The 20,617-nt window shown below is 35.1% G+C and overlaps 1 protein-coding gene across 1 annotated transcript; it reads right to left on the minus strand.

Annotated features, from left to right (window-relative positions):
* Nucleotides 1–901: 901 nt before the first annotated feature.
* On the minus strand, nucleotides 902–6,555 carry LOC141611641 (CMP-sialic acid transporter 4-like). Its single transcript, XM_074430228.1, has 15 exons — nucleotides 6,354–6,555; nucleotides 6,002–6,050; nucleotides 5,804–5,870; nucleotides 5,569–5,680; nucleotides 5,156–5,235; nucleotides 4,892–4,967; nucleotides 4,683–4,783; nucleotides 4,335–4,406; nucleotides 3,112–3,160; nucleotides 2,972–3,013; nucleotides 2,675–2,796; nucleotides 2,119–2,178; nucleotides 1,591–1,639; nucleotides 1,379–1,473; nucleotides 902–1,252 (listed from the first exon to the last, which is right to left on the minus strand). The coding sequence occupies exons 1-15, from the start codon at nucleotides 6,378–6,380 to the stop codon at nucleotides 1,201–1,203; spliced, it is 1,053 nt and encodes a 350-aa protein (XP_074286329.1). The 5' UTR covers nucleotides 6,381–6,555; the 3' UTR covers nucleotides 902–1,200.
* Between the last annotated feature and the right edge of the window lie 14,062 nt (nucleotides 6,556–20,617).

Below are 20,617 nucleotides of genomic sequence, written 5' to 3' on the forward strand. Positions count from 1 at the left end.
TGGCCGAGGATTTTCCAAAAGAGGCGCCTTGGCATACAAAAACGAGGAAGAGGATAAAATGCAAACCACCACAGCAAAGTCCTAATTTGCTGAGTAACAGCATGTTTACAAGTCTGGGCTGAAAAATTTGGCTACAACAATATAACAAATTAGAGTAAATTATCGATTATACCACGTCAAATTATTTTATTAAATTACACCCAAATTAATACCTCAGGTCATAATTTGCACCCAATATCGAATTCAGGCCAAATTTCCGTCAAATTTCAAATTTCTTGGTTTAAACATTTAATTATGACAAGTTTGCCCTTATTCCTTTCTTTGTAAAGCATGTGTTCATCCTTCTCATTCATTCCCTTCTTCATCATTCTCTCTCATTCATTCCCCAATTTTAACCTACTTCAATGGCCAGCAATTATAAACCCACAAATTAGGGTAAAAAACAATGAACAATTTCAGAGCAATGAATAATAATCAATTTCACGACATTTCCAAATTAACAGAAATCAAACAATAACTTACAAACAAATTCGAAGAAGAGATAGAAGGACAACTTACATCAATTATTAAAGTGATAGATGGTGATGGATGAACAATCGATCAATAATTAAGGTTTAACTTGGATTGTTGCAGAATTTTGGGGAAATTTTTGGGGAAAATTTGGGGGAAATATTTTGATGAAATTAGGTTAAACGGGCGAAAGAAGGGAAGTAAATGAAGGAAGAGTCACAACTCACAACTTGAGTGATAGTTATAAATGCGGGGGCAATTTTGTCACTTCATAAATTTTTTTACCTGTAAATGGCTTTGGGTGCAAATTATAAGCTGAGATATTAAGTTGGGTGTAATTTAATAAAAAAAATTGAAGTGGGAGTAAATGTAAAAAAGTGGATTAAGTATAGGGGTAATCGATAATTTACTCAACAAATTATATAAACAAATAGCCCATATGTAACAGCATATTGGCATTTACAGAAAACCGAACTGAGATAGTATTTGACCATTTGAATCGGCATTGGAAGTAATAGCACGCATTAAGTTCCTGATAATCCAACTCCTCAGCGGCCATTGCACAGCTAGCAGGTAGCAGTAGGCTCGAGAAAGTCTCAATAGGCTATTCCGGTATCTACTAGCTTACGCTGTCTAACGCTTGTTAGTCATGTTCAATAGCTAAAAGGGACTATAAAGCGATTACTTGCACTATCTTTGAAGCTTCCCAATTGAGTGCAGGTATACGGAGACCGAAACAACTCTGAAAATCAAATTTAAGTAGAAGAATTAATTTAGCCAATAGTGTAGCATAAAACAATATATAATTTAATATTTTGATTCAATGCGGTCAACGAGTATTTAAATGGTTCAAAGGATGGTTACTTACGTAGTACCAAGGAAGAAGGCAAGGGAGAGATGAAATCCAAATAGGAAAACTGAGACGACTGCAGTCAGCAGCATAGCAACTGAAGTGGAATACACCTGCATAATCATCAAGTTCACAAAAAAAATAGTTACACTAATGAGCACAGTGCGAAAGAGTTAAAGTTTGCGCTTGAACAAAATATGACAATGATAAAGCTGAGAAGTCTGTCTTACCTTCACTATATTGTCCGCGTACTTCATTACCATCGAGACAGCAATTCCACTGCATATATAGTTATATACATATCAATCAACTAATTAACTTCGTGCAATGGGCAGAGGATGAAACCATAGCAGGAAAATAGTGAGAAGAAAAGTGTAAAGTAAGCAATGGCCATTGATATTATTAGGACACATTCAGGTTTTCACGGAGCCATGCTAACCGATAACTACATTTCTAAAAAGGGTACAGAAAAGTAGGAAACTGATATTTGATACTACAGTCATACCAGAAAAATGCTTAAGCAAATCAATTATCACTATAGGCAAAATGATGTCGCTAGATATTAGAAACTACTGACGAATCCTATGTCTAGCATCATAATGATCCTCCAGGCTACGTCAAGACCACACTCCGCAACAAAAAGGGAAAACATTAGTAATTACACAGATGGATACAAACAGTAGCATAGGACTTAGCTGAAGCAAAACTGTACATGGTATGTCGGCATATTTTAATACTATTAAAGTAACATGAAATACCTGAGTGCGTGGTTTACAATCATAAGAACAGTGACAAATGAGTAACCATGGAAGAATCCCCTGAAACCACAAAATGAAAGAAGAGAATGGAGAGTTAATGCTAGCTAACGTCATAAATGTTTAAACCCGCAGAAACCAAAAAGATAATCTCTGGTGACAATTTTAAAGGCGAGTAGAATATTTGGACTAATTAGAGAAAAGGATGTTAATTAACAGTTTAAATTCAATTCATGAGCACCGAACCCACTCATATCACCAAACATCCATTGGATCAATTGGATGCTAAGAAGCAAGCCATCACATTTCTTGGAAGAGATTTCTCCCTAGGATGACAGAACTGACAAGTAAAATGCGTGCTTCAGGGTGTGTATGACCTATGTTACTCCGACACTTCACTTTTGTTACGTGTCGCATGTCCGATACTTGGACATGACACACTGATTTGCAATTCCACTCTTTCAAATTTAAAAATATTTGGTGATCTTCTCTTCATTATTTATCTGGACAGATAAAGAGACTGAACACGTTTTTCAGGCGAAATCTAAAGAAAGCCTACTTGTTCAGAACTGCATCAAAATCCTGGACCATTATAGCGATTGCATTCAAAATCATCCCAAAGACGTATAAGTAGAAATTCTGCACATTTATATTTCTCTGAGGACGCTTCTTGATAATAGCCTGGGAATAGAAAACATAAGTCAAGTGAAAAATTACTGACCATACAATCATAACCGCTGTAAAAAAACTGATAATGATGGTCTCTGTTCCATTTCAAATCCGGTTAAAAGATTATTTGGTCTATTACTCCCAACTGTACAATATTTCCACAGGAAGGTATATCTGATGAACTTACCTCAGTATAGACACCAGCGAACCCACTAAGAAGAGCCATAACCTACGACAAATCACCATGTATTATTTCATAATTACCAGCCAGACGTATGGTGTTTCATATAAAATCAATAGGGAAGCATGAGAAAAATGAGGACTCACGATGGCCATCATCCAACCTTGGAGTGATGTTTGAAGAACGCGATCGGAGCTGCATGCATATGAGAAAATTTAAGCAGAGAAGCAGAAAAGACGTTATGTTGGATACTACAAAGGCGATCAACTGTTAACATTTATATCTATACACTGGCATAGTAGAATCAATTAAGGGCAATCTATTTTGACTTTTGACAATGGTAAGGAACTGAAATCAACAGAGATAATAGAAAGAACAAAAAGAAGGAACCCCTATGGCCCTGCCCAATGACTTTGATACAGCTGAGATTGCATTATAGAATGGGACCCCAGTCTACCCACAGTCACCATCTTCATGACCTTCTAACAGAGCCAAATAAAATAAATAAATAATTTCTGAATTCCCATTGAATATTTCGAGGACATTATTATATCTAATTAACTTCAGCAAAATAAAGAGACACCGCATCTCACAAAATGCTTCTGTCACTGCCTGACTGCCTTCTAATCCACCCACCATATATTAAAACTGTCAGCACTCAGCACCCACATTATCTGGCCTCACCAATATGTCACTATTTCTCAACACGACCCATCTACTATCATGCCACAGGCTGAATCTGAATGTAGAGTGGTAAGGGTTTGCAGAAGGTCTCAAATATGGAACTTAAGCAGCTAACTTTGTGTGGTCTATCCGGCCAGTTTTAATTTGTCGCCTCAAATTCTCTCTTCTTTTTGTGATTTAGCTGAATATTTTGCCTTTGAGTTATTGGGTAGAGCGTGGGTGATGCTGGAATGGAAAAGGTGAAGGACAGGAGAATGACCATCTATGTTACTCGGACACATTTCGAAGTATCTGACATGGGTGCTTGTCCAAGTGTCGGACTCTGCTATTTTAATGAAAAACATGCACGTTTTGGCAAAAAAATGGGTGTCCAAGTGTTGCACCCTTGTCAGAGTGTTGAGTGAAGGACATGGGTACACGAGGAACTATGAAAAGTCGGAGCAACATAGGTGACCATATAACCGGTGACAGGCTGTAAAGGCAGGGGATCAGGAGACGGAAACGGAATTAATAAAGTAGTGTGTACTGCTGATATGCAAGACAAATGAACTAATTATTGTGGTAAAGATGAAATGATACCTCCATACCAAAGTAATTAAACTGCCCCTCAGTATATATAGATAAAATCACACAGAAACCCAATTAAGAAATATAATGAGACATATAAGTATATAACCACTCTTACTTTGACTTAAGCTGCGCTGTGGTGCACCCTGCACAAAGTAGAATAAAAGCTGCCCACTGGACTTCACTCAACCTGGAAATAAAGTAATAGAATAACTCATTTTGTGAATCAAAGACACTCTTGATGCCATGTTCGTATTGTAAGATAAAAGCCTACGTGCAAGATATTATATGTTCGGGAGTGAATTACCATATTAGGCACTATGATTTGTCATGTTATCAGTTCCAGATCACATTGATGTGAACTAAATTACGTGCGCAGCAAAAAAAATTATTACTCCATATTTTTTTCCTGACTTGATTAGTAGAAAGAACTTAATAGCATGACTCAACACAAACCACGGCTCACCGTTTCTTAAGAATGATACGGTATAGAACACCCGTGCTGATGATATTCAAGTTTTTCAATATCTGATAGCCTGGAGCATCCACATATGCGAAGATATAATACTGCTCAAGGAAAAGGGTAAAATGAGAAAAGGGTAAACAACAACAATCCAAGTTGACTACTTGTTTGTAAATATACATGTACATTAATCCCCGAAGCCATAAACAAACCTGAAGTAGATTCTTGACAAGATAAAGAATTGCTGGAATGGGGTAAACAATGACTTCATCAATCGTGGTGCTTAACCTAAGGGAAGCAAAGCAGATAAATCGAAACTTATATGGACATTTCACATTAAAAGATCAGCCGAAATGATAAGCAGTAGAGTTCATAAACAATCAACAATTACTGACTAAGGCGAGAACAAATCATTCATTCCGTTATCTGCTAATAGGATGGAAACACGCAGAAAGCATAAGGCAAAGCTCACTAACCTATTATCTTCAGTAACACCATCTTTCCTCCAAATCCTTACCAAGGCAGCGAGTGATAATGCACACTTTAAAGTTTCAACCTAGTTCCAGAAGAAGGATTTGAAGTCAATGCACGAAATTCAAAGGAAACAGGTCCAATTTATACGAGGGAAAATGACTAATTTTACAGTTTTCCAAAATCAGCTATTGTACCATAAACTACATTATTTGAGATAAAAACAAATACAGTATCACATATAAAGGTGACTTCAACAGTCACCAATGGCAGGTTGACGACTGCAAGCAACGTTCAACAATATTTCGGAATTCATATCCCGTTTTTTGAAATTCTGACCCAATGAAGAGTGCATCACAACATATAAAACACAGAAAAGGAAACCGTATAATTCAGTTCAAATATAAACATTGCTCACCATAAAATTGGCGGTGGTGACACTGTATTCATATTTCCCAGCTCTCTTAGACCAGACAATAAGTATTGCTTGTGAACTTGTAAGCAGAGTCAGCGCAAAGGTAACCAACGACCTATTTTAGTGATGGCGAAGGTATAAAGCACCATATCAGTCGATAAACCAACTCCGAATCTAACTCCATTATCAACAACTAATTTACAAGAGCAAATCAAAAACAGCAAAAAAACAAGCATACTTGCGTTTCCATTGAGGTTTTGCACCTGTTATCCCTCCCAATGCAATTACATTACTCACTGTACCACCTGATATTCGTCGAAATCCATAAGAATCGTCGTTGCAAGTTGCAACAATAAAATTAAGGTTTTAAGAATCCAAGTACACTAAACTGAAATTATATCAACAAAAAAAACGAACATTAGAAATAATTCGGTACCTTTTAAGCGCGAACTTTCTATGTCACCTTCAGATTCTTCGTCTTTATCCTACAAAATTAATCAAACACATTCGTCAAATTCTCTGATCGAGCTTAATTTCTCAATTACATACAAAATTACGATAGAATGAAATTCAAATTGCGACGATTGAATAATCAGCAAAACTTCAAATTAAAGGAGTTAATTTAGAAGCTCAAGTATTGATAAATTAACGACATTAAATTAAACGCGAAGAAAATGTTACTAAAAAAAATGAAATCTCAAAAATAATTAAATATATGAAAAATAGAAAACGATATAGAAGTAATAGAAAGTGCAGTTGATTGAAATGGGATGAAGAAAGAAAAGAACCTGATCTTTGATCTTGCGGTACTCCATTAACGAACACAGAAAACAAATTTGTGCCTAAATTATGATTTCAGTGAGTGTTTAGTGTGGTGTATGTATGAAGGAAGAGTGAAAGAGTGCAGGGAGAAGTTTAGACCCTAGTAGTCTAGTGTGATTGTGTGAAAGAATGGCGAGAGATCTCAGTAAGTCGTAACAATAAAGTCTCATTTGTGACGGCTAGTTAGTGTTGTGTTTATTTGGAAATGGATCCTCTCCATTTCCTTTCTCTCCATTTTCTCTCACAATCCCCTTAAATAATAATTTCTTCTCTCACCCTCATTTTCCTTTATTTTTATGCGTAAATTTAGAACCGTTAGATGATATCAACATACGATTCGGGCCATTAATAAGTACTTGCCTCTCCATTTCTTTTGAGGAAATGGAGAGGAAATGAGCTCTGTTTATTTAGCCAAAATTTTAGTTGGATTATTTTATATAAGTGTTGGTAAATAATTTAGGGAAATTCTCACTTGTATTCATTTGGTATGGGCTAATCTCATTTGTACCCCTAGTTTTTAAGAAAGTTCACGTATACCCTCCAATTTACTAGTTATTCTCACTTATATCTCTCAAGTATAGACTCATCTCAGTTGCACCTCTACTTTTAAAGAAAGTCAACACTCCAACATCTTAGTTACATAGGCATCGTGACCATAATACTAAGCACCAACAATTAAGACGTTAAGTGAATTCTCACTTGTCATTACGAAGTAGGAAGAAGTTTTAAGAATCATTAAGTAAGATGTTAAGGACTACATAAACAATATGAAGAAGAGTACCTAATTGAAATACTTTCATTGTTTTCTCTCCAACAAACATCGTTTTTCCCTTCAAATTTAATTAATAAGACTCTACTTGATCTTGAACATTCATCTTTTACCCTTTTTCCACACCTCATCCTCATCATTCATCATTTACTATACTTAAAGGGTATAAGTGAGAATAACTATAAAGTTAAAGGGTACAAGTGAACTTTCCTGAAAAGTAGGGGTACAAGTGGGATTAACTCATACCAAAAGGGTACAAGTGGAAATTTCCCAATAATTTATTTAACCAAATAAACTAGCCGAGTTAAAGGGGATGTTTGGTAAACAGTAGATTGTTAAGTTTTTTGCATATCTCAACTTTTAGCATGTTTGACCAGTCATTATGTTGTTTGGGGTGTTGGGTAGATAGCATATTGAAATAGTAGATTGGGGTACAATCTACTATTTTACAATATGCTCAATATGCTGCTTCTACTAGCATATCCAATCAGTAGATTAGAGAATATTTAAATTGACATTTTTATCCGTCACAAGCTTGTGACGGGTCAAGTAAAACTCATATGAGTGATTTGTCTTATCTACCCATATGAGTTTTACTTGATCCGTCACAAGCTTTTGTCGGATATCGACCGTTACAAATGAGAATTTGTGATCTCGTAATTTGTCTTGTGATTTTGGTAAGTATTTGATTCATCTCATCTCATGGTTTGAGATAGACCGTGGTCTTTAACACGAATTTAGGGTTTTTCTACATAGTACCCTCGTGTTTTTTTTCGAATTTTAAGTATTATTCCTCGTTTTTTCCAAAACAATGGCACCCTAAATTTAATGAAAGCTCTCGGAATACCCAAAATGCAATAATCCGCCTCTTTTAAACAGTTATTTTACGCACTTTTTGTTGATCTTTTGGTAATAATTTGTCATATCATTAACATAAATATCTTTTTTTTTTATGACGAGGGGTTGAATCCCCCCCGGCCCATGCATTCCCGCACCACCACATGGACCATGTAAGTCACCCTCTTCGGGAGCTATAATGGCCAAGTGATCATCGCCCCAGCTGGTAGTCGAACTCGGGACCTCTCAACTCCTGCATTTCTGCAAGCTTCAAGGTTTAACCCGACTACCGCTAGACTAACACTACTTGGTTCATTAACATAAATATCGTTTACTTAATCGTCAACATAATTTCTTTACAAATTTAATTTGTTGAAAACTCGATTTTTAGTAGTTTGGTTATTTTAAGAACTATTTTCGAACTTTAAGGGTACTAATGATGTTTTAAAAAAATGGGAATTCGAAAAAACAAAAGGGTACCACGTAGGCCTTGTTTTATTTAGCCAAAATTCTAGTTGGATTATTTTATATAAGTGTTGGTAAATAATTTATTTAACCAAATAAACTAACATAGCTTATTTGGCATATTAGAAATAAGTTAACTTATTTGATCAAACTAACTTATATTTTACTAAATATTAGCTACTAGGGTTGTTCATTCAGTGACCTGATGGAAGACCAAATCAAACCGCGTAATTTGATCCGAACCATGCTTAAATTGGTTTGGTCCACGATCCACCTACTTATTTACGATAATTTGATCTTTTTTCAGGTCAAGGACCAAACTGAGTGGACCGAGGACTGGACCATAGACCAGACTTAAGCAAAGAACTCTAAAGTTGTTAGACTAAAAACAAATATTTATTCTAATCCGATAATATATTTTATTATATATTATACGAAGTATTAACTTATTTTATTACTCTAAACAAACCAAACCCGATGTCTGTATTATAAATTAGACTAACTAAATTAATAAAGCAATAAGCATTATATATTTGGTCTAAATGGTCTGCTCTGGTCGACCCATGTATTCGGTCAAGATCAAACTGGACCAATATAAATATGCTTCAATCCACGGTCCAACATTTACCCTTCTTTGTTCCGGTCAAGTCCAGTCCCGAATCAATGGATGGACACTCTTACTTCAACTATTTTTTCAAGCATTTTTAATATAATCGGTTACCTTATAAGCTCATAGTTTTGAAGTAGTTTTTCCATTTTTCCGTTTCTCAAGTTTCAACCAACTTTTCAACTAGTGTTACCAAACAAAACCTTAGTATTGCAATCCGAGTTGATATTTTGATGGGTTAATGATCTCAGTACACGGACATAAGTTCTTGTGTAAGGCGGTTATAAAAAATAATTTGTGTAGAATGAATATTGTTAATGTTAACCGTATTTTAAAGTTTTTGTTAGGAAAAATTACAAATAACCACTACGTATTTGCGTATTTTTACAAATTACCATCATGTATTTGCGTTTTTACAAATAATATCAAACTTTCGGTATATATTCCCAATCACCACCGTATTTTTATCCCGAGCATCGTCTTTTAATTTCCCAACTGTATCCTCATTTAATTACACAAACACACTAATTAATTATTATCCAAATAACTAGTCTAATCTTAATCTTTTCCCCAATCTATATATATATATATATATATATATATATATATATATATATATATATATATATATATATATATATATATATAAGAGAGTTTTTTCGAGCAATTCTAGAGCGTCCACATCATCAAAAATCAATTTAGGAAAGTATAATTTTTGATGTAAAAAATAAAGTGGAAAATCTTTTAATTATTATAATATGTATATTTCCTAAATTATATTCAAGTGATATTTCCAATTTTTATATCAAACATTTACATTTCATTTGGCAATAAAATATCGTTAAAAAAATTATGAAAATAATATAATTAGCTTTGTGGTAAAAAATGCTATCATTAGAGTATAGATTTCATATTATTTGCACATATTAAAGATGGTGTACTTCTTAATACGTAAAATTGTGTACTTTTTAGTATGTTTTGTCCCACATTGGAAAATAAGTAGGTGTGGTGAATATACTACATATAAATAGTAGAATTGTCCCACATCAAAAGATTAGTATAAGTTGATGTGATCCTATGATTATAAATAGGAGGCATATTTGGAACTTATGTATCCACCCAAATTTTTTTGAGTCTTATAAATATTGTTTTAAAGAGCTCTTAAGATTTTCTATCATTATCTACGATATGATATAAAAAATAAAGTGGAAATCTTTGGGAACTACCCGGAAAAGAGTTAAGAACATGAACAAGAAAATCAAAAAATACAAAACTAAAGGTTTTACTAATGGTAGTCTTCTGACACAGTACAAAACTAAAGATTTTACTAATGGTTGTCTTCTGAATGCAGTAATAGAGCGTTAATGAGTCGTTATATGTACGATGTAGAGATCCCTATCTAATGATCGAGACTAAGTGGTTTTACCTTCAAAGAAAATTAATATGTATACAATAGTGGTTTTTTTAAGAAGAGACATGTATTTCTTGGTATGTTATATCTTTCAAATTGAAAAATAATGTAGGCATGATGAACATACTACGTCTAAATAATTAAATTATGTATCTTACATTGAAATAATAGTATACGGTAGGGTGATTATATAAATATAAATAGGAAGCATCCTTGAAACTTAGGTATTAACCCAAAATTTTTTGATATAAAAGATATGTACTCCCTCCATACCACACCAATGGTAACATTGACTTTTTCACACTTGTCGAGACACGTTTTGCAACGTAAATATCTTTTGTTACACATTATTAAAAATTATAAAAAAATTGATATTCTTATAGCATTCATGACGATAAATCAAACAAGATCTCACATGACTATATTTTGTCTTATAGATTAAGAATAATATCGAAGATTCCCTACGACCATAAATAGTGGCAAAACGATCAATGTTACCATTGGTCTGGTATGGAGGGAGTACTTTTTACTACGTTATATGTCCCACATTGAAAAATAATGTAGCTGTGGTGAATATATTATGTATATATAATAGAACTGTCTCATATATATACATTTTCTGTATTATATTAAAGTGATGTTTATATTTTTGATATAAAAACTTTATATTTCATTTGACAAAAAAGTATCGTATGAAACTTATATAATTAGATTGTGACAAAAAAAATGCTATCATTAGAGTATAGATTGTATTGTATTGTATTTTCTCATTATTTTCTCATTGTATTTGTCCTACATTGAAAAGTAATGTAACTGTGGTGAATATACTATGTATAAATATTAGAATTGTCCCACATCGGAAGATTACCATAAGGCAGGGTGATCTTATGATTATAAATAGAAGTCATAACCCAAAATCTTTTGATTCTCTTAAGTATAGAGAGAGCTCTTAAAAGAGTTCGTATTACTGTCTCTACAATAATGATTTCTAACCTAAGTTAATCTTTGAAAAATCTTTTAGTTATTATAATATATACTCTGTATTTCTTATTTTATATTCAAGTGATGTTTATAATTTTTATATAAAAAACTTTTACATTTTATTTGGCAAAATAATGTCGGTAAAAAAATTATGAAAATAATATTATTAGATTCATGGTAAGAAATGCTATCACTAGAGTATATATAGATTTCATAAATTTGCACATATTAAAGATGGTGTATTTCATAGTATGTTATATGTCCCACATTGAAAAATAATATAGATGTGATAAATATACTACATATAAAAAATAGAATTTTCCCACATCGAAATATAGTATAAGGTGGGTGATTCTATGATTATAAATATGAGGCATCCTTGAAACTTAGGCATCAACCCAAAATCTTTTGAGTCTCTTAAGTATTGTCTTGGAGAGCTCTTAAAAGTTTATATCATTATATTTTCTACCTATAGATTTTATATGTCCCATATTGAAAAATAATGTAGGTGTGGTAAATATACTACGTTTAAATAATATAATTAGAATCGTGTTAAAAAATATTCTATCATTAGAGTATAGGTTCCTATCATTTCCACGTATTTTAATTATGATAAAAAAAAATAGAAAACAAAAGTTCATGGTAGCATGTATAATCTATCAAAATTCAAGGTTATCATGAGAAATTTCCAATATTATAATGATATAGTTAATTAAATTTTCATTTAAAAGAGAGAGATATCCGTACCAATAAAACAATAAAGGGGGTATTATTTTTTAATTGTTATTTTATTGTCACGCTATCAAACTTAACGTCCATTTAACAGCGTTTACATTAGGAGGTACCATGGGCAAAAAAATAGAACCTCAAGGGTACCATAGGCAGATTCTTAAAACTAGGGGTAACATGGAAAATCTGACAAAATTAAGGGGTACCACAGGAAATTTCCGTATCTCAATTATGTTAATTTTTTTTGAAGAAAAACAACGTACAAATATTAAAGGAGAGTACTTGATCATATTATTAAATTTAAATATAACTATTAGATATAATGAGTAACAATTGTCTGTATTCGGTATTCGGGATCTGGTTGGATGTCGAACTAAGTGCAAAAAAGATGGTGTAATTCTGAGTATGTTATTTGTCCACAATGAAAAACAATGCAGGTTTGATGAATATATACTACGTATAAATAGTAGAATTGTCGCACATCAGAAAAAAAATCCAAGTTTGGTGAATATACTACTTATAAATAGTAGAATTGTCCCACATCGAAAGATTAGTATAAGGTGAGGTGATTATATGAAATCTTTTATTTTTTTTTTAAAGAGATATTTTAATAATATGTAAACAAATCATTAGACATAGAATGTAAACATTAAACCATTATAACGTTTTTTTTTGCATTATAAATAAGTTAATTACCCCGTTGCAACGCACGGGCATTCAAACTAGTTCATTCAAGGTGTCAAACATTAACCCTAAATAAATAAGTCAATCAATTACTGAAAATCCCTATTACTCATTTTCAAAAGCTTTAACACATCAATCACATCAAACCGAAGAGATCAGCTCGTGGTGCTTGCTGATATCAGGTTCGGCACCGCGTCGCTGCTGCCTAGGTTGCACGAAAACGGACACGACACGGACACAGGGATACGTCACTTGGAAATTTTTAGGAGACGGACACGGCAAAAAAATCAATATACATATTAAAATAAAGGGAATTTGATGAACATTATAACCAACATTTAAACTTTGGTCATTTAAAAGCGTCAAAGTCGTAAAATGACAAAACAAATACAGAGTATGTATTTACTATTAACCATTCACCAACATCACAAAGAGACTAGTAAACCAACTTTTATCCACTATCCAGTAGCTTTGTTGAAAATATGCATCCACACGTGCCGTTCACCACAAACACAAGCTGTCTAAAATTTTAATGTACATCTCTTGGGAATCTTAGACGTGCCAACTGCCAATGGCAAACAATTCGATAATGACTAAACTTGGTTAATTGAAGGCTACAAACTCGTAAAATGACAAAATAAATATGGTCTTATACATCAAAATCAAACATGTCTTATAAATTACAAAGGTCCAAATTACAAACCTAAATTTAAATAAATATTTAAGTCTTACAAAAATAAATAAAGATTCCAAATTACAAACCAAAGTTCAAATATTACAACACCTATCAAGCATTATTACCCAACGCATTATCATCAAACTCACCAATTTCATCATCACCAAAGACCTTCATTTCCATGTCGGGTTCATCAAGAGAAAGGTTAGCCACATCAAAACAACCAACATCATCAAGATTATCATGTTCATCTCCACCAACATCCCACATCTTGGTTCTCCTCTTGATATACTCTTCACTATTTCTAGAAAGCAAGCGTAAATTATTATGAATTCTTACCAAGTTTTCGGCTCGTTTTGGAGTAAGCTTGTTTCTAGCACAAGGGTGAATGAATTTGTAGATGCTCCAATTTCTTTCACTACAAGAAGAAGAAGAAGAAGAAGGCTGGCCTAACAACTTGAAAGCCAAACCTTGAAGATTAGGAGCAATTGAACCATAAGTAGCCCACCAATGCTTGGCCTCCATTAGAGACATGTCTTCTACACATTCCAAATCTTTAAAGATGTCAGAATCTCTTCTTGAAAAGATGGCATACTCAATGTTGGCCTTTCTTCTATTTTCAGCACATGGGAAAAGTCTCCTAAAACAAGACAATCTTGAAGAAGAGACTTTATTATCAACACGTGGAGCAACTCGACAGGAATTTCATCCAGGCAATTTTGAGTATAAAACCTTAGAGAAAACAAAACACAAGCATTATAGATTACGAAAATATATAAAAAAAACAAAAGGTAAGAATGGTAAAAAAAAAAAAAAATAAGGAAGTATTAATAACCTTGGAACTAAAGAATGTGCCAAGCTATGTAGAGGAGTGCTAGTTTTACTCCAATGATTTGTAAGAATGCTTTCCATCACCTTGCAAAAAGTGGACTCCTCACTCGCACACTGTAATACCTCGTAAATTCTAGAGCTAGTACTCGGTCGAGTGGCCGAGTACTCGGCCGAGTAGACCTCACTCGACCGAGTGAGGGACCGAGTGAGTCTGCAAATTTGTTAAAGCTTCTGATTTGTAGGTCACTCGATCGAGTGGAGGTTCACTCGACCGAGTGGAGCCGTCACTCGACCGAGTGAACTGAGCACTCGATCGAGTGCTGCGGAAACCGCTGAGTTTTCACGCGTGGGCTTTTCTATTGATGGGCCTTGACATATATATATATACCCTATTTTCTGATTTATTTCCATTGCCAAACCCTATTTTCTTTCTCTATAAACCCCTCCTACCTCTCTCTACAATCCCTCCTTCTCTAAATTCTAGATCTACAACTATGGGTGAAGAATTTGGGAGATTCATTCACATATTCTTGTTCCTTATCACTTGGTGAGTATTGTACTACTTGTGGACAATGGGGGCCACGGGGGCGCTTGGGAAACAAGCGTTTGCATTTGTGGAGTCGCCACCAATTTTTATTGGAAATTGGAACCGTTCGAATACCTCGTGTCATGTCAAGACACAAAGTAGTGACATGAACACCAAGAACTCGTTACCCTTAGCATTCTATGTCTATAATGACTCTCTTGGATGCCAATGAACACGGATGTTCACAGAGATCTGGAGTAAGGGGTGAGGGTACGTATTAGGAAACTCTTTTGATCGAACACCTAATCCCGCCCGCCTCGATAGCGGCCTCTACTAATGATTAGGGAAGTTATCTATACTCGACATATCGTCGATTATATGCATGCAATGCAACATGCAAGTTTTAATCCTAGCATGTGAAGAGTTAACTAAGTCGGTTAACAGTTAATTTAGCATACAATTAGGTCGAAGTAGGAATTTAGGCTCAATTATATGTGAAGGCATACAAGTGATACAATACAAGAAAATACAATAAAATACAATAATGAAAATTACAATAATTACAATGGATTCAATTGATTTATGTCGAAAATACTTCCAAAAACGGATAATTTGAGAAAGAACAAAATAAAGGAATAAGCGAACAGGAATTAGGCGGTAATACGATTAATAGTTGATTAAATACGTAAGCTAATTAAAATAAGTCAAGACAGAACGGAAGTTCAGAGACAGAAATCAACCTGGAACAGGCGCAGCAGAGCTGCGCCCTCTGGAAGAGGCGCAGCAGATGCTGCGTCTGTTCCAAGGGTGAGTTATGGCTGTGAAGCCGGAACTGCAAATCATTAATGTTAATTGGTGAATTTAAGGATTGATTACGATATTAGACTCGGATGAAAGTGATTTAATGGATTAATTACATGCGTATGAGTCATAAAAGCAACAAAACATGGATGAGACGGATGCAAACGAATTAATTACATGAACGAAAGGTTGATTAGTGACATAGGTGAAAAAAGGTTAAATACGACAAATTAATGACGAATTACAACAATAGACAGATGAAAATATATCAAAGATCGAATTCCAGAAACTCAATATGAAAGAATCGAATCTCTACAACCCGGATTGATTTTAATGACGAAAACCCGCAAATATTGGATTACTTGGGATTTAAGTCGGGGTTAACGATGAATTAAACGTATTAATGATGATAGACAATATACATGTGAAATCATTAGGCTATTATGTCAAAGAATCTGAAGAACAAACGAAAACAAACAATGAACGACGAGTTGACGGAGGACGAAGGAAGAAGAAAGGAAGCAGGAACTGCGACAGCCTCACGAAGAGGCGCAGCAGATGCTGCGTCCCTTCGAAGAGGCAAAACAGTTGCTGCGTCCTTTCTCGACGGCCATCTTCTGGTAATCCGTAAAAAGGGTTTTAAAGCATGGTTTTATAAATCGGTTTTAAGAAGTATTTTCGACATAAACCTTACATTATGATACAAAAAGGTAAATAACAATAAATAAAGAAGGATTTACACCCTCAGACTTACATGTTTGACGAAACGAGATGAACTAAGTTTATGATTAGTGATGCTCGACTCGAATGTAACGAAAGTGCCCTCGTAAGAGGAAAACGATTAAGATTAATTAAGTTGATTGATTGTGGAGTTGGTCAAATTGTCGGTCATGCAAACGAGGCTGGTACTCAGAAGGATCCGAGCTTACGTGGTCGAATGTTCAAGCACGTAGACGCCAAAAAGTAAGAACGTGGTCTATAATGCAAAGGGAGAAGAGAAGGGCGGACACTCGCGTGAGAAATATGAGGAGCGAAGGCTCCTATTTATACTAATCACGTGAAGGAATAGGGTTTTCGGAGAGACTTTGGAAGTGAATCTCGAAAAGATATGAAAAAGATACGAAAAATACGCGAGAAAAGGACTGGGAAGAGGCGCAGCGATCCATCACTGCGTCTCTTGAAAGAGGCGCAGCACCTGCTGCGTCTGTTCCCAGGTGGTTTCCTCCTGCAAAAGAAAGATTTCCGTGTTTGGTTTATGGAATAACGGGATAATCTTATTTTCCTTAATATTTTGTATGAATATTACGGGAAATTGTTTACCAAAGATTAAAATATTGTGAAAGATTTATAAAATATGGAATAGAAATATCCGGAATATTTCAGAACATTCTGACTCGGGATTTAGCAGTTATCAGAAAATGAAGACGGTTTTAGGCCCGGACTCCAAATGTACTCTAATTACTGTCAAAACGACCGTATCGGCCCGTAGATGACAACTAAGAGGTAGACGTCAGTGTTTGAGTAATCACTTGACAATAAACTTACGAACTGTCACAAATCGTTCCGCGTACCAAACATGCGGCCCAATCATCACTGAGTGGTTTGCGGGAGGTGCAGAAATGAGGTATCTACACTACCTTTTTCCCTTTAATTTGGATAATTCGTTTTAAGACTCAAACCCTAGAATTTGGGGAATTTTCATGTTAATTAGTGTTTTATTAGTATTATGAGTAATTAATGGGTAATAATGGAGGGTTGATTAGTAGTAGTATTAGTTATTGTAGGATGCTTTGTGATAGTTGTTATGGAATTATGTAGGATGAGACGGTTTTATGATATGGAGGCTTGGTGGTTTCGGATTTGCTTATGGTGTATGCTAAAAGGTAGGTTAATCCTACTCGGTTTCAATAATGTGGCCATCTCACATGTTATTGTTAATGTTGTAATTAGTGTCACACAATTAGAGTAATTGAATTATAACATGTTTAGTGGGTAATAACATCATTAAGGAGATAAGTATGTCGGTTGAATTGCATTATAACATGATATTGGTTAAGATGACTTGATGAGTCGGTAATTGGCATATTGTGTGGCATCTTGCATTATTTTATTTGTCATGTATATTGAGAATATGACGGTTGTGATTGTTTGGTGGTGTTACTTGGTTATTGAGGAGACGTAAGACGGTGGGGAGACCGTCTTACGCTTAAGTCGCCTTTTGGAGCTTCCCACTCCAAAAGGGATGTGCACATTAATGGCTTGAGTTACGGAGGGACTCGTGTGGTTGAGACACGACGTCTGTCAGGGGATCCAGTTGGCTTCCGAACCCGGTACGTCTGGGCGTGTCTCGGTATTTGTTTGTGGTTGTTGGTATGTCTGGGCGTGTCCCGGTACCAGTGTGGTTGTCGGTATGTCTTGGCGTGTCCTGTTACCGTGGTGGTGGTTGTTTGATAGCATGTCATTCATATCATAGTAATGTTCCATATTCACACACTCGTGTCGTGTCACACTTTATTTATTGAAACTGACGTTTGTGTGTCTGTGTAATTGTCACCTATTTCCGGGGTGGCCTGTGTCGATCCTATGATATTTCCGATCATATGGGGAGCAGGTTGAGTACATGTTTTCTTGTTGATCTGATTAGGATTTGGGTCGCGCCTTGCACTCGGATTCGAGTAGCATAGCATAGATGACATAGATGGTAGTCGACTTGTAATTTGTATAATTTACATTTATTAATTAGTTTGTGGTTTGTAATCACTAAACTTGTCATTTATAATAAATGTTTCTTTATTGTATCTCTGATTTACCGCCTCGGGAAACCGAGATGGTAACATCCCCTAATTACCTTGGCCGGGTAAGAAGGGGGTGTTACACACACTTATGCTCATGCTTGTATATAGCCTCTTTGACCTTGAAAGTCATAACCTCCCACCTCTCATATACCAAATGAAGTGAAGACCTATCAGTGTCATAATATCTTATCATGTTATAGATAGGACGTGTGAACTCAAGGATATAATCAACTTTGTCCCACCAACATTCATCTAAAATCTTTTCCCTCACAAGTAGAGCTTGCCCACGATGATCTTCTCGATAGGTAGTCCATGCTTCACTAACTACCATTGATTTCAAGGAGGTTTTGAGAAGCATCATAACAATAAAAGCAAATCTTATGTCGGCAACGGAAAGCAATTTCAAAAGAGAAAACTTTTTAAAAATTGCTAGCCTCATCGAATGGGTCATTACATAGTTCTTTATAAATAAAGCATCTACATGAATCTCCGTTATCCAATGACACTCATTATAATTTTCTTCATTATTAGAAGTGTTCTTAGCCGCACAAATATTTTTCAAAGTAAGATTAAGAGTATGGACAACACATGGAGTCCAATATATATGTGAATATCTTCCCTGAATTAGCCCCCCGCACCTTTACAATTACTTGCATTATCCGTTAACACTTGTACAACATTTTGATCATCAACCTCGTCTATTACTTCACTTAGCAAAGCGGATATATACTCTTTGTCCTTCACCTTACCCGAGCAATCAACCGCTTTCATGAACATAGGACCACTTTCACAAGCAACCATGACATTAATCAAAGGTCTCCTTTGTGAGTCACTCCAACCATCACTTAGTACACTAACTCCTTTCTCTTTCCAAGTACTCTTAATAGTCTCTAACAACCTCTCAACATTTTCTTTTTCTTTTTGAAGCAAGGTTGTTCTCAACTTATTATTATATCCCGGAGGAACATAGCCTAGAATCGAGTTAGAAGCGGCAAAGGAGTAAGACCTTACATAATAAGGATTCCTTGCAAGATTAAAAGTCAACCCTCCGGTGTAAAACATTCTAGCAATTTCCGCATCCAAATGGTTACGACTTTGTATATTAAAAGTCATAGGAATGGTATTGGTGGATTTTCTTTTTTTACCAATTTGGATATGTGGTTGTCTAGAGCTAAAATCGGATGAATAAGATTCATTAGGAAAAAGAGGAACTTTTGGTTTTAAAGCATTCTTTTTAGCCTCCGCCGCATCATCCAATTTTTGCAATTTAACTAGATCATCTTTTGACAATTTCTCACAAGCACTAACTCCCTTTTCCCGAAATTTTCAACAAATGAGCCCTCACTCTAGTATAAGTGTCACCCTTAACAGTCTTACAAAACTGACATTTAAAATTGGCATTACCTTCACCTTGTGCTATTTTAGGACCCTTATCAACAAATCTCTACAAAGGATTTGTAATACCCGCCCTGTTTAAAGACTTTTTGACCGATCTATTGACCAAGGGAGACCTTTAGCAAAGGATAAGGGAGATATTGGGTGATCGATGTAGTGTGTTACTCGACCTAGTTAGGTTTACTCGACCGAGTAACTTGGATACTCGGCCGAGTATGTCTATACTCGCGAGTACCTCGTCAGCTAACGCGTTATTATAAAATGCGGAGCCTAAAATGTAATTCATTTTCGGCGATTCCTTTATCTTTCTAACCCTAATCTCTCTCTCCCAACCTCCTCTTATCACCCTATACTTCTCACTCGACCTTAGACACTAACCCAAGAAGGGAGATGGTTTAAGCATGGAGTCATCGAGTCGGGTTGTCGCCGTCATCGGAATCGGTTGCGTCTCAAGGTGAGTTTGTGTTTAATGGTTATCTTTCAGTAGATCTTGATTATTTTAGTAATAGGATATGGCTGTTACTTGTAGGGTTCGTCGTAGAGTCTTTTTTGGCTTAATTGTTGGATGCACCTTCATGGAATAGCAAAAAGGTAGGGTTTCCCTAGTCAGTTGCCTGTTTAATTGATTTAAGATGGATTGTTGTGGTATTGGCGTGTTTAGTATCGTTGTTGGAATTGTTGTTGCTTGTTTATGTTTGCGAGGTGGGTCCTCGGCTGAGTGGA

Source organism: Silene latifolia, chromosome 11 (genome assembly GCF_048544455.1).
Source record: "Silene latifolia isolate original U9 population chromosome 11, ASM4854445v1, whole genome shotgun sequence".
Classification (NCBI taxonomy): domain Eukaryota; kingdom Viridiplantae; phylum Streptophyta; class Magnoliopsida; order Caryophyllales; family Caryophyllaceae; genus Silene; species Silene latifolia.

What these genes read in the sequence shown, in the direction of transcription:
- LOC141611641 (XM_074430228.1), bottom strand. Translation starts at nt 6,380, where the DNA reads ATGGAGTACCGCAAGATCAAAGATCAG. An exon ending in TCACCACCGCCAATTTTATG is followed by an intron (nt 5,236 to 5,568) that starts GTGAGCAATGTT and finishes TTCTGGAACTAG; the next exon opens with GTTGAAACTTTAAAGTGTGC. An exon ending in AAGGTTGGATGATGGCCATC is followed by an intron (nt 3,014 to 3,111) that starts GTGAGTCCTCAT and finishes GATTTGTCGTAG; the next exon opens with GTTATGGCTCTTCTTAGTGG.